Raw genomic sequence first — 24019 nt, forward strand, 5'->3', positions numbered from 1 at the left:
ACCTGGGAAGCCCCAGTGAACATAAAGAACATTTAACTTGCAATGTGTTGAGAGCATCATTAAGTAAAAAAACAAACAAACAAAAAAACTATTCTTGTTTTAATGTAAAATTATGTAAGATTTATCCGATGTCACTTGCACTGAATTTAGGGACCACATTCTAGTCAGTTTTTTGTTTGCTTGTTTATTAATTTATTTATCATATATATATATAAAATTCTTGCTAGACTGCTTTCTATTTCTAATGAACATGCTTGCACAGAATTTAGGAAGCAGTTTTGGCTTTCCCTTTTCAGTTTTTCACTTAGAAAAAAATCTTAGCATCTATACCAAAAGATAGTTAATATTCATGAATAGTCAATGTTCAGTTGACTGTAATGAATTGGTTCAAAGAAAATATGGATAATTGAAGTCTATGGTGCTGTAAAAATTAAATTTTATCCTCTACACTTAAACTTACATAGCATCAAGCTCCTGTCCAGAACTGCTAGCTAATAAACCAACTGAAGATATTTTAATTTTCATTTCTTTTACCTTTCCTTTCATTTTCTTTCACCTTTAAAATTTATATAACTTAAAGCACATGAATAGTACTTTACAGTTTATAAGCACTGTTACATATATTACTACTTTTGATCTTTTCGTTTCCTTATGGAGAAGGGACATTTATAGAATTACAGAAGGTTTTATTATATTTACTTTATAGATAGATAAACTATTGATCAAACATCATACTCTTATGTTAATGCAGAGAATTGATCATAGAAAAATGGTCTGGAATGTCGAGCTTTATTGAATTTATTGCATTGCATGAGAAAGCCTCTGACCTCCCTTCTCACAATAACTCCTGTAGTCAGCCTTGTCTCCTACTGCCCTATATCCATATCACTGTTTACTGTTTCTAATCTTTGAATCTTTGTCTTCATTTCCCTCTCTCCATATACCCCTGTCAGAAATTTTGCTGCTTTTCTTGAATATACAAATCCTACCAATCAGTCAAGGTCCAGCAAAAGTTCCATCTCCTTGAAGAAGTCTTCCAGCTCCTATTGTTCTTACTGAAATAATACAGCATTTGCGAGCATTGGTTCTTAGGTTCCCAAGTGTTTCATTATTCGGTGTGTCATCTAAATTCTCCTAACAGATTATAAGCTGCAAAGAACAGACATCAACTCTTATACATCTTTGAAACCCACAGCACTCTAGCACTAGATACATTTGTAGTAAATTCATGATAAATATTTGTCTGTTTTTTAATCTGTCCATTGGAGCCATTGCTGAACTATAGATGATCTTACTGCACTTATATTCAAACCATGCGATGTACAATTTAGCCTCTATAGTCACTCATTATAGTTGAGTTCAGTGTGATCCTTTCAATATGTATGTATGCCAGTTGACCCTAGCATTGATTTCTAATACCAGTAAAGCCCAGACATATGGTTTGTGGAATCAAATCAACTACATATGCCTGAAGGATTCCCTGAATAGAGCAGACATTTGGCCCATACATCAGTATTGAGAACAGGAACAGGAAATGTTATGCAGTGATTGCTTTTCTATAGAATTACATTAGCATCACGCATTCTGCTAGTCATAATTTCTCAGCAGATCAGGGCTATCTATCAATGGTACTTCCTGTGGTACAGCATATGAAAATGCATTCCATTATTCATTATAAATGATGCTGATCAGGCATATGTCATTACAAATTAAATTTTTAAAGAAGAGATCTCTATGTAAAAATGGCACACTTGAGAGTCACTATTTTAAAAAAGCATGAACATGGTACTTTGTGGCAATTTGGTTTTTCTGGAATATAAGTATTCTGTTGAAAGAAAGAACTACTTTTGTTCATATTTTCAGGTGAATTTGGAGAAGTTTGTAGTGGGCGTTTGAAAACACCAGGGAAAAGAGAGATCCCAGTTGCCATCAAAACTTTGAAAGGTGGCCACATGGATCGGCAAAGAAGAGATTTCTTAAGAGAAGCAAGTATCATGGGTCAGTTTGACCATCCAAACATCATTCGCTTAGAAGGTGTTGTCACAAAAAGTAAGTACTGATTTTCTTTTATATATCTCTCTCAATTATTTTTTTTAAAAAATGTTTAATAGCAATATCACAGCTATTACAAGGATAACTCAGTTCAGATGTCATGTTCAGATATCACCCCTCAGAGTCTTGGTATTAGGCTGTGACAATATCAGAGTTTGCATTGGTTGCCAAACAGCTTTGAAATGCTTTTTATTACCTGTGAAGCATTTGCTAATTTAGCTTGAAGTAATATATCAAGGTAAAGGGTTATATATGTTTTTCTAATTTCTATAAGCAATTCACTTCTTCTAAAAGTGCCTAAATTTCAGTATAGGAAAAGCATTTAAAATACTGGGGGTCATTAAGTTAGTTCTATTTGGAAATAGATGTCATATACAAATGTAGAATGCATTATCTAAAGTAAAGCTTTTAAATAAAAAGTTCTTTATGCAACCCATCTTTATAAATGCCATTAGAACTATATTATTTTAATTTATACAAAATCAAGAAATGAATTACAGTTTCTGAAATAAAAATCCTGTTTTTACAGAAATAGGATCAAAAACCATTCCTTTGGGAAAAAAACTTTATTAAAAATCCCAAATTAATCTATACTCCAAGAAACAGATTGCAATATATTCATTTTTATTTGAATAATGACAAGATATAAAGCTTAATATTTTTCCTTATTTTATTCACTAATGAGTCATAATATATAAAACTCAATACAGAATGGCATAAAAAAACTCATAAAAATTATTTAAATCTTTGAGAGGCATTTTTCTTTCATAAAACTGAATATTTTTAAAACTATGTAAATGAAATTGAAATTTCATGTTATATTTGGGGAAGAAAAGTGTAAAAGCTTACTAAAAACATGTAATTGTGCCTGGAACTCAAAAGTCCTTCTCACAGGCATTGGCTAACATGCTACCCAAGGAGAGCAGATTACTGATAGCCATGGTAGCTTGGAGGACACTAAAGAATGCTTTTGATTTCAACTGTTGCTGTAGGCTAAAAACTTAGTGGCCTTAGTAGAACCTTCCAGTATTCATGCCCTTGTGTTGTTCTCTTCCAAATTGATTCTGGGCTTGTTCATGTGACTAGCCTTGGCCTGTGGTGCATTAACAAGTGTGAGCAAGTGGAAGCATCTTACATGTCTGTACAGTGGAGCTTGTCCTTTGGAAACACTCTGACACATGACTCAGTCTCAAGTGCTAAGCAAAGCCAGTCCATATGGAGGGGCCACATGCAGAATACTGCAAAGAAGAGTACTGAGGCATTTTAGTCACAAGAGCTCCCAGCAGATAGTCAATACTGAATGGCAGGTTTGTGAAAAACTATCTCAGACATTACAGTCCCTACTTAACCAGCACCAGATGGCTGCAGCTGCAATTGATATTTTGTGGAGCAAAGGAACCACCCAGTTTAGTCCAGTCAACCCATAAAATCATGAGAGTTAATAAAATGGCTGTTTTAATTTGCTCATTTTGGATAGTTTATTACACAGCAATATATAACCAAACCAAACACCAGTTAGAATTCCACTCCTGCCACTGAAGATTTGTATAGTGTATGGATGTGAGAGTTGGACTGTGAAGAAAGCTGAGTGCCGAAGAATTGATGCTTTTGAACTGTGGTGTTGGAGAAGACTCTTGAGAGTCCCTTGAACTGTGGTGTTGGAGAAGACTCTTGAGAGTCCCTTGGACTTGGAGATCCAACCAGTCAATCCTAAAGGAAATCAGTCCTGAATATTCATTGGAAGGACTGATGCTAAAGCTGAAACTCCAGTACTTTGGCCACCTCATGCAAAAAGTTGACTCACTGGAAAAGACTCTGGTGCTGGAAGGGATTGGGGGCAGGAGGAAAAGGGGACAACAGAGGATGAGATGGCTGGATGGCATCACCGACTCGATGGACGTGAGTTTGAGTGAACTCAGAGTTGGTGATTGACAGGGAGGCCTGGCATGCTGCAATTCATGGGGTCACAAAGAGTCAGACACGACTGAGCAACTGAACTGAACTGAAGTAGATGATTTAACATCTCTATTGTTTACTTCCACATCTGTAAAATGGGACCAAAATGGCTCCTACCCAACAGGAATACTAAAAAGATTAATTTTTAAATCTATAAAGCATTTAGATAGTGTGTAACTCACAGTAAGCCACATTAAATGGTAGCTGATCCCCTGGAGAAGGAAATGGCAACCCACTCCAGTATTCTTGCCTGGGAAATCCCATGGACAGAGGAACCTGGAAGGCTACAGTCCATGGGGTCGCCAGAGTGGGACAGGACTTAACAACTAAACCACCACATTATTGGTAATATAGTTTACCATTTCACTTTCATGGCAACTCTCATGCATACCCCTTGAAGCTCAGACAGGTTAATTAACCCACATGAAGACCTCTAAATCATAGTAAGTGGCATGGCTGATATTCAAATTGAGGTCTGTCTTACAGACTTGTGGCATTTTTTGTTTCTTTGCTTTTTATTTGCTATATCACAGGGAGTAAGTCAGACTATTACACTTTGTCTTATCTGAATTAAATAGCATTACATTAATGACAACCTGAATAAAATAACACAGTACTCTTTAAAAATAGGGAAAATATTTTGCTAAGTGGAATAAATCACCTCTTATTTTGTCAAATTTGGAGAGATCCAGATATGCCACAATACCTAGCAAAAATACTAATCTAAAAGACAGAGAGGAAACATGTTAATTATTTATTTTATGTTTTCTGACTTCCTTGCATTAATTTAGCATGAACATTTCAAGTTATTCCTTCTGTTTTCTATCTCTCTCTAGAAGAAAAAAGATGATTTTGAAGTTGGTTATGAATCTTTGCAAAGCATTTAAAATAATTTAAGTATGCTGTTGAAGTCCTCGTATGAGTATTTATGGGTGTTTATATCTGGAAATAAGTGCCCACAATAAATTTAAAGACCAGATATTTATTTTTTACCTATGATAAATCACACTCTGTGAATTATTCATGTATTCCTATGTGTTTTATTATCTACCAATATAATATTATATATAATTTGGCCTTATGAATTGGGAATCTTTTATTCTAAATCAACTGAATAGGTTTAATAGGATAATCTAAGGCACTTGTCTGCTAGTTTGAAATAATCAATTTATTTCACAAAAACATCCAAACAATTAGTCCAGTGATTGCTGTACACCTCTAACAATCTTGTATAAAGTTAAGACTGGTGACCTTTACATAGCCTAATTTGTAATTCCTAAGAGAAGGTCCTTATTTCATATCAAGAAAAAGATTTTTAAAAAAAAGATAAAGACTAATTGAGAAAGAATAGATTCAATAGGCTTGTGAGTAGCAATAATCATTGTAATTTTCACTTGTAAGCATGAGACCCTGTGTGGGTTTGTGGTAGTGCAGTGATTCTGAGGTGGATGGTGGAGATGCAGAAAGGAATACTTGCCACAGAGATAAGTGGGCATGTTTATACTGTTATCTTCTTGACTCAAATGCTATGGGATTTTTAGGAGAAAGACAATAAATAAATGAATGCCTCATTCCCATAAATACATGATAATTGTTCCAAGATTGCCCTTAAGTGGCTAAGAGATAGCTAGCAATTAATGCTCCCTAAAGACTACCAATTGCATAAAAGATAATACTGACAAAGATAAAGATGCAGTGTAGGTTTATATGGTCATGTTAGTAGTGTCCTGGGGTTCTGAGAAATAATGCACAGACTCTCAGTTGAAAGTAATGTAAAATTACAGATCAAAATCTTCATCAGATCCTTTTATAAATTCTTAATATGCATAATTTTTATCTTATATTAAGTTTTATCACTGAGGGATACATATTATAAAGTTCTTGGGAACACTTTTGCTGTTTCATACTTGTACATATAACTACTTTTATACTTCAAAGTTAAATGATTAAAAACTGTATTACATAAAGAAGTGTGCCTGATAAGAGTTGAACCTATTTGTTTGATACACATTACAATTTCTTAACCTGCTAGAATGCAACTAATATAAAAAGAGTTTAATCCAGTTAAATCATATGCTTAGCACATACTTTTTCTCCAAGAAGCAAATGGAAGCCATCAGTTAGAGCACAGACTTATAGCTATTAGTACCATGGATAGTACTAATTTATAACAATTTATAACAGGCGATGTATACACCAATGTCATTAACTATATATCCAAAAGAGAAAGTTCTACCCTTCTGTAAAAAGATAAGAATTGTGATTAAATAATCACTCTTCAAAAGACTGGGCCTTCCATTTGAATTCATGATGATATGGAAAACCAAAAGCAGAGAGAATGAAGCACCTACCTCCCAGCTTAGGTAACAGCTAAATGTAAATGTACGAACTGTATCTCAATTAAATCATAAATCCAGTGAGGAATAATAGAAGTCAATCAGTACCTCAAACAGATTCCCAACATAAATTTATTTCATCATGGGATGTTGCTACAGACTCTGGAACAGCATAGAAGGTATAACAGAAAGTACTGGGCCTCCACACACCATCTTTAAACATTCCAGAAAACTGTGGTGGTGGTTTAGTCACTAAGTTGTGTCTGACTCTTGCAACCCCATGGACTGTTGCCTGCCGGGCTCCTCTGTCCATGGGATTCTCTAGACAAGGATACTGGAATGGTTTGCAATTTCCTTCTCCAGGGGATCTTCCCAACCCTGGGATCGAACCTGAGTCTTGAACTGCGTGCAGATTCTTTACCGACTGAGTAGGTTCCTTCCAAGTAGTTTTGATGGGTCCACATAGATGCTAAATCTGAGAGTAGATTCAAGGTAGTCAAATAGACAGTAAATACACAAAATCTGCTTCTCTGCTCGCAAAATTGCATTTTACTTGTCAAGTAATACATTCTCGAAGATTGGGGGCAGGAGGAGAAGGGGATGACAGAGGATGAGATGGCTGGATGGCATCACCGACTCCATGGACGTAAGTGTGAGTGAACTCCTGGAGATGGTGATGGACAGGGAGGCCTGGTGTGCTGCGATTCATGGGGTCACAAAGAATCGGACACGACTGAGTGACTGAACTGAACTGATAGTAATCCAAATGAAAAATGAACTTGGATTACTAAAACAAGCTTGGAAACAATGAACTGCAATTTGGAAATGATAAGTTGGCAATGTCTTGGATGTTTGAAGACCTCTAGGACGTCTCTGAAGCCTTGGTGGGATTCTGGCATGCAGGTGCAAATGATGGACAGTGAAGGCACAAAATGGCAACCCACTCCAGGATTCTTGCCTGGAAAATCCCACGGACAGAGAAGCCTGGCAGGCTACAGTCCATGGGGTCGCAAAGAGTTGGACAGGACTGAGTGACTAACACCCACACCCAAGGGCACAAAAGAACCTGGAGAATAGGACAGAAGCCACAACCTCAAAGAACACTATTGACAAAGGAGAAAAGAAAAGCTGATAGCATGAAAGTAGGAAGAGATACAACCCAAGGAAAAAAGGAAGATGAGAGACCACAAAAAGAATAAATTGAGATTGTATTTTCTCTCCTCTCCTAGCATCCTTAATATTGACTATTTACTGAAAATAGTGAAGGATTATTCTTGTACAGTTTCTGGAGTCTCAGTGGAATCTCAGGAGATTTACTGCAAAGTATTTGACATTTGGAATTATAATGTATACATATTGCAAAACAGAAAATGAGCCAAGTGTTGACTATAACAAACAATAAGAAGCTGACATAGTCTGGCGGCCCTGTGCATCACACTCTTCAAGCTGCACTGGGGCTAATTGGGATCACCAGCTTACTTTCTTTCTGCCAGAGTGTATGTCCCTCTTTACGAGACAGGATAAACGTCTGTATTCAGAAGGGATTTATCCTTGTCTCTTCAGTGTTTAAGTGTCTGAGTTTTCTCAAGGTCATTCACTCTAATCATTTCCCTAGATCTACAAATGGTACTATCTCCTTTCTGTGGTTCTTTCCCTTTCCTAAACCAGCCTGCTAATTATTGGGTAGAGAATTGGAGAAGGCAATGGCAACACACTCCAGTACTCTTGCCTGGAAAGTCCCATGGACGGAGGAGCCCAGTAGGCTGCAGTCCATGGGGTTGCGAAGAGTCGGACATGACTGAGCGACTTCACTTTCACTTTCACTTTTAACTTTCATGCATTGGAGAAGGAAATGGCAACCACTCCAGTGCTCTTGCCTGGAGAATCCCAGGGACAGAGGAGCCTAGTGGGCTGCCGTCTATGGGGTCACACAGAGTCAGACACGACTGAAGTGACTTAGCAGCAGACTTTGATTCAGATTTTACTAGCTTTTCCACTAGTGTCCTTTTTCTCTTCTAAGACTTCATCCAGGGTCCCAAATTGCATTACTTATCACATCTTAGTCCAGTCTATGTTTAATCTGTGCAGTTCTTCAGTCTTCCCTTGTCTTTCATGACCTTGACACTTTTGCAAGAGTACTAGTTGGTGATTTTGTAAAATGTCCATTAGTTTGGGTGTGGCCATTGCTTTTTCATGATTCAGTTTGTGGCTATGCATTTTTGCAGGAATATAACAAAAGTTACATATCCTCTTTAATGCACGGTATTGGGGAGGTTACATGATGTCTACGCACTTTACTCCTGGGGATGTTAACATGGGCCACATGGTTAAGGTGGTGTCATCTAGACTGCTCCACTGAAACATTACTTTTCCCTTTTTGTAGTTGATGTATATTCAGAAGGAGATCTTTGCAACTATGCAAATATCCTGTTTTTCCTCAAACTTTTTCCCATTAATTTTTTAATATAAATTTATTTATTTTAATTGGAGGCTAATTACTTTACAATATTGTATTGGTTTTGCCATACATCAACATGAATCCGCCACAGACATACACGTGTTCCCCATCCTGAACCCCCCTCCCACCTCCCTCCCCGTACCATCCCTCTGGGTCATCCCAGTGAACCAGCCCCAAGCTTCCTGTATCCTGCCTGGAACCTGGACTGGTGATTTGTTTCACATATGATAATATACATGTTTCAATGCCATTTTCCCAAATCATACCACCCTCTCCCTCTCCCACAGAGTCCAAAAGTCTGTTCTATACATCTGTGTCTCTTTTGCTGTCTCGCATACAGGGTTGTCATTACCATCTTTCTAAATTCCATATATATGTGTTAGTATACTGTATTGGTGTTTTTCTTTCTGGCTTACTTCACTCTGTATAATAGGCTCCAGTTTCATCCACCTCATTAGAACTGATTCAAAGGTATTCTTTTTAATGTCTGAGTAATACTCCATTGTGTATATGTAGCACAGCTTTCTTATCCATTCGTCTGCTGATGGACATCTAGGTTGCTTCCACGTCCTGGCTATTACAAACAGTGCTGCGATGAACATTGGGGTACACATGTCTCTTTCAATTCTGGTTTCCTCGGTGTGTAGGCTCAGCAGTAGGATTTCTGGGTCATTTTATCATGCATAATCAACCTTGCCTGCAACAATTACTACTGTTCTGTTTTTAATGGTGATGTTTCTACTTTCTTTCCTTCTGTTTTAATCAGAACATTTATTTAAGGAAGAACTGTACTTTAAATGTTCTGTAAAGAATGTTCTTTAAATGGGATTATACAGGAAGCCTTTCAAAGCTGGCTTCTTTCTCTTAGGAGAATGTACTTGAGATTCACACCTTTATTGTTGCTGAACAGTATTCCTTTGTGTGATGTATTGGTTCTACATTCAGTGGTTGAAGGACATCTGGGTTGTTTCCAGTTTGGATGATTATTTATAAAACTGCTGTAAACATTCATGTACAAGTCTCTTTGTAAGCACGTATTTTTGTTTATCTTAAAGAAATACCTAGGTGTGGGATGACAAAATCAAATGATAAATATATGTTTAATTTTTTAAGAAACTGCCAAACTGTTTTCCAAACCTGATGTACCATTTTACATTCCCACTAGTAATTAATGATAGTTTCTATTACTCTCATCAATGCTTGATACTTTTTTTTTCAATTAGCCATCTAAGTGAGTATATATTGGTGTCTTACTGTGACTTTAATTTGCATATCCCTATGACTATTGAATTTGATGAGCTTTCCATATGTTTTTTTCACTATCCATATATCTTCTTTGGTGAAGTATGTTGTCAGATTTTTACCCATATTCTTTCTTTGGGTTGTTTACTCTTAATGTTGAGTTCTAAATGTTTTTTTTTTTTTAATATGTATTTTTGGATATAGTTCTTTGTCTAAAATGTGTGTTTAAAATGTGATTTGTAGATATTTTTCCCCTTTTTAACTTGTTTTTCCATTCAATGAACATTGTCTTTAACAAAGTAACTGTTGTTTTATTTTGATAAAGTCTAATTCATTATTCCTTTTTTTACGGATTGTGCTTTGTGGTCTGATGTCAAAAAACTCTTTATCTTAACCAAGGTCACAAAGACTTTCTCTTTTATTAACTTTTAGAAGTTTTACATGGGCTTCCCTGGTGGCTCAGATGGTAAATAATCTGCCTGCTCATGCAGGAGACCTGTGTTTGATCCTGGGTTAGGAAGATCTCATGGAGAAGGCAATGGCAACCCACTCCAGTATTCTTGCCTGGGGAATTCCTTGGGCAGATGAGCCTGGTGGGCCACAGCCCATGCAGTCGCAAAGAGTCAGACACAACTGAGTGACTAACACTTTCTCAGAAGATTTACATAGCGGTCTAAGATCCATTTTGAGTTAATTTTTACATAAAATGTGAGGTATGAGCCAAGGTTCTTTTGTATTTTTGTTTGTTTGTTTTTGCATATGGATAATTTCAGCACCATTTGTTGAATTGTTATATTTTTTAAGATACGAAATTTGTTTTCCTCATTTTTAACTTACTTTCTTTGCTTAAAATCCTTCAAGGGATTCCCTTCACCCACAGGACAAAATTCATGCCCCTTCCACTCAGCATTTCTTTTATCTCCTGCCTTCTCTACCTCTTAGTTTATATTCTGTTAACAGTAAATCATTATTTGATTCATATTTCAAATGAAATATTCAAATTAATCTTTCAGTGAATCATTGATTGATCCCACATTTTATCATACTTGGCCTTCTTCTTCGAAATACTTCTTTTTCCCCCACCCTCATCACTCCTAACTCAGCCAGCAGGCTTGACTTATGAAGGATGACTCAGCTTGTATGAAACTTCTTTTCTTCATCTTTTTACTGGTAGATATTTATATTGCACTTAACATGTTATGCTATAATTACTTTAATATGTATGGGCCTGAAGTTTGTTTTTTTAACTCTATACCATAATGTTAGGACCTCTGCACCACTTTGGCAATGACCCTGAGTTTTTTTCTGGGACACTCCCACCGGTCTGAGCTGCAGCAATGCATCTGTGCTGTCTTCTGTCCCTGTTGGGATTCCCTCTTACCTTCACACTTCCTTCCCACAGCCCTTGTCAGGGCTCCAGCACCCCAGCCACTGCCCATCAGTAGAGAAAAACTGATGAAAAACATGCCATTCATTTGCTTTCTGATAACTCTTAATTTACTGTTAATAAAGGATTAAACTAAGTGTGCTGGCCACTCCATATTCTCCACTTAATCTTAATGTTCTATCCTAGCTTGAATTCTCCTCTCAAACTCCCTCCTGCCAAATCTCCAATATATACCCCCAATATATATTTTAAATTATTTTTAGGTAGAGGGGGAAATCCTATGTTATATTGGAATGGGGATTTGGGGAGTCAATAGTCTCCTAAGGATAGCCTTAATTTTATTTATTGTGGTGCCTAACATGGTTCTGAGCATACAGGAAATACTAAGTACACCCCAGGTGGTGCTAGCTGTAAAAAAAACCTGCCTGCAGTGCAGGAGACATAAGAGACGAGGGTTCAATCCCTGGTTTGGGAAGATCCCCTGGAGAAGGAAATGGCAACCCACTCCAGTATTCTTGCCTGGGAAATCCCATAGACAGAGGAACCTGGTGGGCTACCGTCCATAGGGTCACAAAGATTTGGACAGGACTGAAGCAACTGAGTACACACGTATTTATAGATGAAGGAATATTGTAAGAAAGGTGGAAAAGGAAGCAAAGGATAGGGGTGGAACAAAAAGAAGAAAAAGGGAAGAAAGCAAAGAAGGAAACTAAATTTTCAAGAACTTCAAGCCCAGTTCTAAATTTGAACTCACCAATGTCAGTTATATTTATATGAAATTGGCAGCTTTTCTCATAATTGTGTTTCTCTGTACTTTGGCAATTTTTCCTTCTGTACAGCAATCATATTTTAGTTGTTTTACTCCTATTAAATTTTAACTATATATGTATATGTATGTATGTGTGTGTGTGTGTGTGTGTATGTGTATATATGTATATATATATATATATATATATATATATATATATATATATATATTAGAGAAGGCAATGACACCCCACTCCAGTACTCTTGCCTGGAAAATACCATGGATAGAGGAGCCTGGTAGGCTGCAGTCCATGGGGTCGCTAAGAGTCGGACACACTGAGCGACTTCACTTTCACTTTTCACTTTCATGCATTGAAGAAGGAAATGGCAACCCACTCCAGTGTTCTTGCCTGGAGATCCCAGGGATGGGGGAGCTTGGTGGGCTGCCGCCTATGGGGTCACACAGAGTTGGACACGACTAAAGCGACTTAGCAGCATATATATATATATATATATATATATATATATATATATATATAAAACATTATAGTTATTTAGGAACATGTCTTTTTCTACTATTCTAGAATCAACTTCAAAGTAGGACTACATTACCTGGTCTATAACTTATATGTTATAACACTCAATCTTAACTTTGGAATGGGTTAAGAATTACAGTAGTGTGTTTCCTCAGCCTGAGAAATAAAAGTAGGCATAACTTAGCCACTCATGATTGAGATATAGCCACAGAATGATGTGAATTTATTGACATTTTTATTAGGTTACATCAATCACTGTGAGTGAATTTATTCATTTTCCACTCCTCACAAATGTCAGCCAAAGACATCAGTGACTTTTTTTTTATCTTTTTCATTCAGATGCAATGACTGTTTTAGGATTCTTAGGCCTGAAAATAATGCATTGACCTTTTCCCCTAAACATTAATGGCATGATCCTTTTGAAATAAGGTCAGTTTTCATTTTGGCATAGCCATATATTATATGGGACACACTATTGTATTTGGTACAGAAATCCATAAATACAAAAAGCTATAGCACCTTTGTGACTTTGTCACTATTTCATATACTTAATTACTGAAGTATTCCATTACACTGAATGAAAGTATAAAAAAATGCCTTCCATTAGCTAGAGTTTATGTGATTTAATGATTTCTTTCATATAGATTAAATCTCACTGCAACAAATTCCAGGATACTCCCTAGGGAAAGCAACTCTGGATACAAAGTATAAGGGGGCTGGAGAAAATCAAGGGATAAAAGGGGGGCTGCTTAAAAAGAGGAAGATTTAAGGGTGAGGCCTAGCAGAATTTCTGAATTTGTTCCAGGAAAAGGAGAAGATAATTACTTCCCTAAAAGAGGATTTAAAATTAATATAATTATTTCTTACATGTTAGCTAAATAAATTTACTAAAACAAAAACAAAAGCCTCCCTTATGTCAACTCTGGTGTTCCAAAATTTTCTGCCTCAATGAGACAGTATTTCTAGTCATACAAACCATTGGTAACAGACTCAGAAACTATTTCACATAAGTACCTCTAACTAAAAAGACAAAACAAAAAAAAGTGGAAGACTGCATTTGTCAGTGATGAAAGTTTTAATTATACAATTTGTAAAGCTTAAAATTAGTGTTTTTACTAAGATGGCCCATATGGACCAATTGCTAAAACTGAAATTATGCTACCAGTTCTTTGATACAGTTCCCAGATTTTAGCTACAAGGGAAATTCTTAATTGCTAAGGAGGCCTACCCTTTAGTCTAATTACAGGAACCTATTCTTACTAAGTAGAATGTTGAGTACTGGCTAGGAAAGCTGAAAGGAAAAAAAAATTGATAGAGACTGATATGGATAGAGGAAATCCCTTTTTAAGTCAAATTTTAATCCATTCAACCTGATAAAGACTTCAAAGTAATGATTTTAAGATGCTCATTGATTTCAGAAGAATGGATGAACACAGTAAGAATTTCAACACAGGTTATAAAATGTAAAGTACCAAACAAGCTAAAGAATACAATAACTGAAATTTTAAAATATGCTAGAAGAAATAAACTAGTTTAAATGATACAGAAAAATGGATCAGCAGTCTGGAAGATTGATTAGTGGAAATCACCCAAGCTGAACAAGGGAAAAATTTTTTAAGCAAGGATAATTTAAGGGGCCTCTGGGAAAACTTCAAGCATACCAAAATTTTCATTATAGAAGCTGGAAAAGGAAGAGAGAATGGAGCAGGGAACTTATTTGAATAGATAATAGCTGAAAACATCTCTAACCTGGGGAAGGGAACAGACATCCAAGTTGCGAAGCACAAAGAGGCTCAACAAGATGAATATAATAAGGTCTACACCAAGATACATTATAATTAAAATGGCAAAACTTAAAGGTAAAGAGAGAATCTTAAAAGGAGCAAGAGGAAAGATACTGGTTACATACAAGAGAACTCTCATAAGACTATCAACTGACTTAGCAGCAGAAACTTTGCAGGCCAGTAAAGTTTATTGCTGGCAAGGTATATTAAAGTTCATGTAGTCATCTCCAACTCCTTGCAACCCCTTTCCAGGCTCTTCTGTCCATGGAATTTTCGAGGCAAGAATACTGGAGTGGGTTACCATTTCCTTCTCCAGAGGATTTTCCCAACCCAAGAATTGAACCCATATCTCTCGTGTCTCCTGCATTGGCAGGCAGATTCTTTACCACTGCACCAGCTGGGAAGCCCAGATATTAAAGTGGTGTAAGATAAAACCTACAACCAAGAATATTCTGCCTGGCCAGGCTATTATTCAGATTTGAGGAGAAATAAAGAGTTTTACAGAAAAGCAAAAGCTAAAAGTTATTTCAGGAAATGTTAAAGTGACTTCTTTAAATGGAAAAGAGAAGAACACAGCTAGAAATATGAAAATTGCCAAAGGATAAAGCTCATTGGTAAAGGAAAATATCCAGTAGATTGACCACTTATAAGGTTATTAGGAATGTTAAAAAATAAAAGTAGTAAAATTATTTCTATCCACAATAAGTAGTTAACTGATAACACAAAACAAAAAGTTGTAAAATACGATGTCAAAAGCATCAAGCATAGATTAGGGTATAAAAATATACAGCAGTCAGAATTCATTACACCTTAAAGGGCCATCACTTAAAATAATCACGTAGGTATATAGGTATGTATATATGTATGTAAAAAACAAAGATCATGGCATCTGGTCCCATCACTTCATGGCAAATAGATGGGGAAACAATGGAAACAGTGACAGACTTTATTTTCTTGAGCTCCAAAATCATTGCAGATGGTGACTGAAGCCATGAAATTAAAAGATGCTTGCTCCTTGGAAGAAAAGCTGTGACCAACCTAGACAGCATATTAGAAAGCAGAGGTATTTGCTGACAAATGTCCATCTAGTCAAAGCTATGGTTTTTCCAGCAGTCATGTATGAATGTGAGAGTTGGACCATAAAGAAGGCTGAGCAGTGAAGAAATGATGCTTTTGAACTGTGGTGTTGGAGAAGACTCTTGAGAATCCCTTAGACTGCAAGGAGATCCAACCAGTCCATCCTAAAGAAAATCAGTCCTGAATATTCACTGGAAGGCCTGATGCTGAAACTGCAATACTTTGGCCACCTGATGCAAAGAACTGACTCGTTTGAAAAGACCCTGATGCTGGGAAAAATTGAAGGCAGGAGGAGAAGGGGACAACAGAGGATTAAATGGGTGGATGGCATTACCGACTGGATGGACGTGAGTTTGAGTAAGCTCCAGGAGTTGGTGATGGACAGGGAAACCTGTTGTGCTGCAGTCCATAGGGTCTCAAAGAGTCAGACACAACTGAGCGACTGAACTGACTGATATCTATAGGTTGTTATATATGAACCTCAAGGTAACCACAAACCAAAAACCTAGATACATGCACACAAAGGAGTGCAAGCATGACACTAAAGATAATGTCCTACAAGATGGAAATAATTACAATCACAGAGGTTCTCCCCAAGGAACAAGGAGTCCGAGTCAACCTCAGGTTCCCCTGCCTGGGGGACCTGCTCCAGGAAGAGGATCCTCCAGAACACTAGGCTGTGAACACTTTGAAGTCCAATGGAGTCTACTTTCAGGAGTTTCAGAGAGCTGTGGAAATAGAGACTGTATTCTTAAAGGGTATATACAAAATATCACAGGCTCCAGGACCAAGGGAGAAAGCGATGATTTAAAAAGAATGGAGATCAGATCCTCCTGCTGATCTTAGCGAGTCTCCCGTTGGACATAGTCCTGCCCACCAGAGGGCCCAGGACCTGACACCAATACCAGTGTGAGGATGTGAGACCCAGGACCCCCCGGACTGTTGCAGTCAGAGACTCTGGGATACAGGTCTACCTGCTAGCTGGCAGACACCTGCCCCAGGACAGCCATAGCCCTGCAGCCTGCCATGGCAGAACCTATTCCACCCATCAGCAGACCAGCATGAGCTTTGGGACACCCCAGTCCTCAAAGCCAGCTGTGTGAAGAACAGGGCCCATCTACCAGAAAGCCAACAGCCACTCTGATCCCTGGGCCCTGCAGCCACACCCCAAAATTCCACTCTTTTCACCCATGGGCCAGGCCTTCCAGGGTCCCATAACCAGATGCTTCATGACCCAGCCCTACTAATCTCCCAAGACTGAACCAAGAAGTAATAGAAAATATGAACAGACCAATTACAAATAGTGAAACTGAATCAGTAATAATAATTTTTAAAAATTCCAACAAGCAGAAGTTTAGGACCAGATAGCTTCACAGATGAATCCTACCAAATATTTAGAGATGAGTTAACATCTGTCTTTCTCAAACTGTTCCAAAATTTGCAGAGGAAGAAATGCTTCCAAACTCATCTGCACAACCCTCATATCAAAACCAGACAAAAGATACCACAAAAAAAAAAACTTAACAGGCTAATATAACTGATGAAAATACATGCAAAATTCCTCAATAAAATATTAGCAAACCAAATACAACAATAAATCAAAAGGATCCTGATCAAGTGAGATTCAACTTGGGATGCAAGGATTTTTCAATATCTGCACATTAATCATTGTGATGCATTATACTAATAAACTGAAGAATAAATGCACAAAATTTTTTTGAAAATATTCAGCATCCACTTATGATAAAAAGCTTTCCAGATAATGGATATAGAGGGAACAAACATCAACACAATAAAGGTCATTTATAATAAACCCACAGCTAACATTATACTCAAAGTTGAAAAGCAGAAAACATTTCCTGTAAGATCAGGAACAATATAAGGATGCCCGTTCTTAACATTTTACTCAACATAGTATTAGAAGTCCTAGCCACAATAATCAGATGTAAAAGAAATGAAAGCAAACCAAATTGGAAAGGAAGAAGTAAAACTGTTACTGTTTGAAGATGATGTGATACCATGTACAAAAAATCCTAAAGAGGCCATGAAAAATGTACTGGAGCTCATTGGTGAATTCAGTAAAGTTGCAGGATGCAAAATTAATACACAGAAATATATTTCACTTTTACACATTCACAGTGAACTATCAAAAAGAGAAATTAAGAAAGCAATTCCATCTACAATCATATCAAAAATAATTTTTAAAAAACCTACTGAAGGAGATAAAAGACATGTACTCAGAAGACTATAAAACACTGATGAAAGAAATTGAAGGTGACACCAATGGAGAGATATAATGTGTTATTGGACTGGAAGAATTAATATTGATAAAATACCCATACTGCTCAAGGAGGTCTGTAGTTTTAATGCAATCCCTAAAACAAATAATTTTCAAATATGTTATTGAAACACAAAAGACTCCAAATAGCCAAAACAATCTTGAGAAGACCCAAATAGACAATTTTCCAAAGAAGACATTCAGATGGTCAATAGGCACATGGAAAAATGCTCAACATGGTTAATCATCAGAAAAATGCAAATAAACCACAATGAGATACACCTGTCAGAATGGCTATCAATCACCAAAAAAAAAAAAAGACTTGCGAATAACAAATGTTGGCAAGGATGTGGAGAAAAAGGAACCTTTGTACAACATTGATGGGAATGTAAATTGATGCAGCCATTGTGGAAAACAATATGGAGGTTTCTCAGAAAGCTAAAAATAGAACTACCATATGATCTAGCAATGCTGCTCCTGGGTAAGTATATTTACAAACAAAAAGAAAAAAAACACTAATTTGAAAAGATAACATGCACCCCAATGTTCATAGCAGTATTATTTATAATAATCAAGATATGGAAGCAAACTAAGTGTCTATCAACAGACGAATGGATAAAGAAGATGTGATTTCTACAATGGAATAATACTCAGTTATTTTTTTAAAAATGAAATTTTGCTTTTTGCAACAACATGAATGGACCTAATAAACTGAGTCAGACCAAGAAAGACAAACACTGTATCACTAATATGTGAAATCTAAAAAATAAAACAAACTAGTGACTGAAGTGACTTAGCAGCAGCAGCAGCAGCAATGAACATAAGGATAAAGAAATAGACTCACAGATACCGAGAACAAACTAGTGGCTCCAGTGGGGAAAGGCAAGAGCGGAAAGTCAAGATAGTAGTAGGGTACAAACTACTATGTTTAAAATAAATTCCAAGGATATATTAAACAGTGCAGAGAATATAGCCAATATTAATAGTAGCTATAAATGGAATATAATCTATAAAAATTTTAATTACTGTATTGTATACCTGAAGCTAATGTCATATGGTTAATTATATTTATATAAAAAGTCAATTAATTTTAAAATAAAATTTAAAAAAGAATAAAATATCTACAAAAAATTTGAGGTAAAAGACATATTCTTGAAATATTAAGAAATTTATGAAAAAATTAAAAGTGATGCAAACACATGGAAAGATGCATAATGCTCATAGACTGGAAGAATTAATATTGTTAAAATACCCATGCTACCCAAGGCAATCTACAGATTTAATGCAATCTCTATCAAAATACCAATGTCACTTTTCACAGTACTAGGACAAATAATTCTAAAATTTGTGTGGAACCACTAAAGTCCGCAAATAGCCAAAGCGATCCTGAGGAAGATCAGCAAAGTTGGAGGTGTCAGGCATTCTGATTCCAAACTATACTTCAAAGCTGTAATATCAAAACAGTGTAATACTGGGGGGAAAAGACACATAGATCAAAGGAATGGAATAGAGAACCCAGAAATAAACCCATACTTACATGGTCAATTAATATATAACAAAGAAGCTGAGACTACACAATGGGGAGAAGACAACTTCTTTTATAAATAATGTTAGAAAAACTAGACATCTAGATGCAAAACAATCAAACTGGACTACTATCACACACCATATACCAAAAAAAAAAAAAAAACCTCCAAATGGATTACTGACTTAAGTGTCCATAGATAGATGAATGGATGAAGATGTTATATATACAGTGTAATATTCAGACATTTAAATATTGAAATCTTGCCATTTATAACAACATGAAAGGTTCAGAAGGTATTATGCTTAGTGAAATAAGTCATACACAGAAAGACAAAGGCCATATAATTCACTTATATGTGGAATCTAAAAAGAAATAAAATGAAATAGGATTCACAATTGTAGAGAAGAAATGGATGGTTGCCAGAGGGAAGGGATGGAGGATAGAGGCAGATAAGTGAAGATTAAAAGGTGTTAATCTCCACTTACATAGTAAGTAAGGGACTTCCCTGGTGGTCCAGTGGTTAAGCCACCACATTTCCACTTTAGGGGTCCTGGGTTCGATCCCTGGTTGGAGAGCTAATAGCCCATATACTGTGTGGTCGAATGAAAAAAAAAAAAAAAATAAGCATCAGTATGCTAAGGCATAAAAATAAATAGTAAATAATTCACATAGGTGTAGTATACAGCATAACGAATACAGTCAGTAATATCATAAACAGCTTTGTTACTGGACTTACCATGGTGATCATTTCATAATACTGAATGTGCAAGTGTCAAATTATTATGTAGTGCACTTGAAACTAACATAACACTGTACTTCAATTATATTTCAATTAACCTTAAACCTCAAAAAAATTGTTTAGAAACATGAGAAAAACACACTGCAATTTAGAATCTTGGCAAATCAATTCTGGAAAGACAAAATAAACCCACTTCAAACATTAGCCTCAATGGGTAACATTAGAGCTAGGTACTGCAGTAAATACTATTTCTGTAGTTTTCAAATGTTATCCCCAAAGCACTTCTTCAGTGTTGCAGAAATAATAAAACAATAATTTTCTGTCTGTGTGCTCAGTTGCTCAGTTATTTCCAACTCTTTGTGAAACCATGGACTGTACCCCACTTGGCTCCTCTGTCCATAGAATTTCCCAGGCAAGAATTCTGGAGTGGGGTGCCATTTCCTACTCTAGGAGATCTGCCCAACCCAGGGATCAAACCCCATATCTCTTGCATCTCCTGCATTGGCAAGCAGATTCTGATTTGTTTTTTTAATTTTTAACTTTTTCTTGTTGTTGTTCTTTTAATGTTTCACAACCTTTTTGCTTGCCTGAGTTAAAATCTTGTCTACAAAACATTGCCCACAGTGATCAAGTTAGCTACACTTTAATGAACACATTAGAGAACCTGTTAATGTCATTTTTTGACTCTCTGGCATCCTAAATTAATTAGATTTTCACTAGACCAAGGCCAGAGAAGGCAATGGCACCCCACTCCAGTACTCTTGCATGGAAAATCCCATGGACAGAGGAGCCTGGAAGGCTGCAGTCCATGGGGTCACTGAGAGTCAGACACAACTGAGCGATTTCACTTTCACTTTTCACTTTCATGCATTGGAGAAGGAAATGGCAACCTACTCCTGTGTTCTGGCCTGGAGAATCTCAGGGACGGTGGAGCCTGGTGGGCTGCCGTCTATGAGGTCGCACAGAGTTGGACACAACTGAAGCGACTTAGCAGCAGCAGCAGCAGACTAAGGTAATTGCATCATAAATGCTCTTCCAGCTGTCACTCTTGAGTGATTTTTGTAAAAGGAAATTTGTAGACTATACTCAGGACAGGGATTCTAAAGTCTTTCTTACTTTAGATTAATCCTACGAGGTCTTGAAAGATTTGGACCCTGCTTCCTTCTCATATGTTTTCTTCTCCCTCTTGCTCCTTCTAATCCACTGTGTTTCAGAACAGCTGTGTGCTTTGAACACACCAAGATCATTGCTGCTCAGAGCTCTTCATATTCCCATTTACTGCCACCACCTTCCCAAATACCAATACAAGACTGGTTTCTGAAAACCCTGCCTAAATCTAAAATTTCGTCCTCCTCACACTTAGATGGTCTTTATCCTGTATCTTTGTTCTGTTTTTTTCCCTTGCATACATAATTCTGTGAAATCAGATAGGCTTGTTCCTATGTGTTCAGAATATTCTGCATCAAGGAATGTTCTAGTATATATGGAAGTAAGCACTCAACAGAGAGTTGCTTTATAAATGAATGAACCATCTTAAGCAACAGTATTGCTAAAATGATATCATACTAGATTTTCTGGAACTTTCAATTTTACTTATGTCTTTATTTTGGCACTTTACCAAATATAGATTATTTAGACCAAATAAATTATTCAATTAAAAATTTTTTTTTAATTTATTTATTTTAATTAGGAGCTAATTACTTTACAATATTGTATTGGTTTTGCCATACATCAACATGAATCCGCCACAGGTGTACATGTGTTCCCAATCCTGAACCCCCCTCCCACCTCCCTCCCCATACCATCCCTCTGGGTCATCCCAGTGCACCAGCCCCAAGCATCCTGTATCCTGCATCAAACCTGGACTGGCATCTCATTTCTTATATGATATTATACATGTTTCAATGCCATTCTCCCAAATCATTCCCCCCCGTCCCTCTCCCACAGAGACCAAAAGACTGTTCTATACATCTGTGTCTCTTTTGCTGTCTCGCATACAGGGTTGTCATTACCATCTTTCTAAATTCCATATATATGCATTAGTATACTGTATGAGTGTTTTTCTTTCTGGCTTACTTCACTCTGTATAATAGGCTCCAGTTTCATCTACCTCATTAGAACTGATTCAAATGTATTCTTTTTAATGTCTGAGTAATACTCCATTGTGTATATGTACCATAGCTTTCTTATCCATTCACCTGCTGATGGATATCTAGGTTGCTTCCATGTCCTGGCTATTATAAACAGTGCTGCGATGAACATTGGGGTACACGTGTCTCTTTCAATTCTGGTTTCCTTGGTGTGTATGCCCAGCAGTGGGATTGCTGGGTCGTATGGCAGTTCTATTTCCAGTTTTTTAAGGAATCTCCACACTGTTCTCCATAGTGGCTGTACTAGTTTGCATTCCCACAAACAGTGTAAGGGGGTTCCCTTTTCTCCTCATCCTCTCCAGCATTTATTGCTTGTAGACTTTTGGATCGCAGCCATTCTGACTGGCGTGAAATGGTACCTCATTGTGGTTTTGATTTGCATTTCAAATTTTAAAATAAAAAGTAGAATAGAACAGAACTATGTCTCTGTATGGAGAAGGCAATGGCACCCCACTCCAGTACTCTTGCCTGGAGAATCCCATGGACGGAGGAGGCTGGTGGGCTGCAGTCCATGGGGTCGCTAGGAGTCGGACACGACTGAGCGCCTTCACTTTCACTTTTCACTTTCATGCACTGGAGAAGGAAATGGCAACCCACTCCAGTGTTCTTGCCTGGAGAATCCCAGGGATGGGGGAGCCTGATGGGCTGCTGTCTATGGGGTCACACAGAGTCGGACACGACTGAAGTGGCTTAGCATAGCATGTCTCTGTAACAAATTTTTATAGTACATAAATTGGATATTAGTAGGATTCTTTTTCAGAGAAGGCAATGGCACCTTACTCCAGTACTCTTGCCTGGAAAATCCCATGGATAGAGGAGCCGGGTGGGCTACAGTCCATGGGGACACTAAGAGTCGGACATGACTGAGCGACTTCACTTTCATTTTTCACTCTCATGCATTGGAGAAGGAAAAGGCAACCCACTCCAGTGTTCTTGCCTGGAGAATCCCAGGGACGGGGGAGCCTGGTGGGCTGCCATCTATGGGGTCGCACAGAGTTGGACATGACTGAAGCAACTTAGCAGCAGCAGCAGCAGGATTCTTTTTATAATTATTTATGAGCTAGGCATATAATTACTCTAAATACCCTAAAAAGTGGATTATGTAGTAAATAATGGAATTATCAAACACTGCATATGTTGAGAATTATATAGAAAGTCCTTCCAATTTAGATAGATTAGCTTGTTTGCAAATTAGTTAATTAAAAAAAAAAAACTTTAAAGAAAAGCTTAAAGCAGGACATTTTTAAAAAGTAAGCTAATTTTACAAAGCATGTTTGTTGGAAAGCAACAGATTTAATTTTTTTAATTAGATATATTCTCAAAATAACAAATTTGTCATTAACTTGTCATTAGTTTAATAAAATTATTTTCTAAACCAAGTTTATTATTTGGACAAGGATATACCAAAATATAATAGTGTTCATTTTTGTATTATAGTTTTGGAATAACTTTGTTTGTTTTCGTCTTTGTATTTTTGCAAATTGCCTGTGTTTTCTACAATAAATATATATTGTGTTGGTATTTTGTTTCTAAGATGGATCAAAAATGTCCTCATAGAAAACAGAACAACCTTGTGAACTTACCACTTTTGTAGATCAAAAACTTTTAAATGTAGGAATTTTCATATTATTATACCTATGAAGAACCATTTCTAATAAACTCAATTTGCAAGTTGGCCAACTTACAAATGAGATGTATGTATGTATGTACAATATTTTTTAAAAAACTGAACTCTTCAAACAATTGAGG

At 36.7% G+C, this 24019-nt stretch overlaps 1 protein-coding gene across 4 annotated transcripts in view; it reads left to right on the forward strand.

Annotated features, from left to right (window-relative positions):
* The window catches only part of EPHA6 (EPH receptor A6), a 1027581-nt gene that overhangs the window by 760780 nt on the left and 242782 nt on the right, over positions 1 to 24019 (forward strand). For all 4 annotated transcript variants that reach the window (XM_070786786.1, XM_070786808.1, XM_070786797.1 and 1 more), the window contains one exon: positions 1864 to 2049. In XM_070786786.1, coding sequence (XP_070642887.1) covers positions 1864 to 2049 — 186 coding nt within the window. The remainder of the gene's footprint in view (positions 1 to 1863; positions 2050 to 24019) is intronic.

This window comes from Bos indicus, chromosome 1 (assembly GCF_029378745.1).
Source record: "Bos indicus isolate NIAB-ARS_2022 breed Sahiwal x Tharparkar chromosome 1, NIAB-ARS_B.indTharparkar_mat_pri_1.0, whole genome shotgun sequence".
Lineage (NCBI taxonomy): Eukaryota > Metazoa > Chordata > Mammalia > Artiodactyla > Bovidae > Bos > Bos indicus.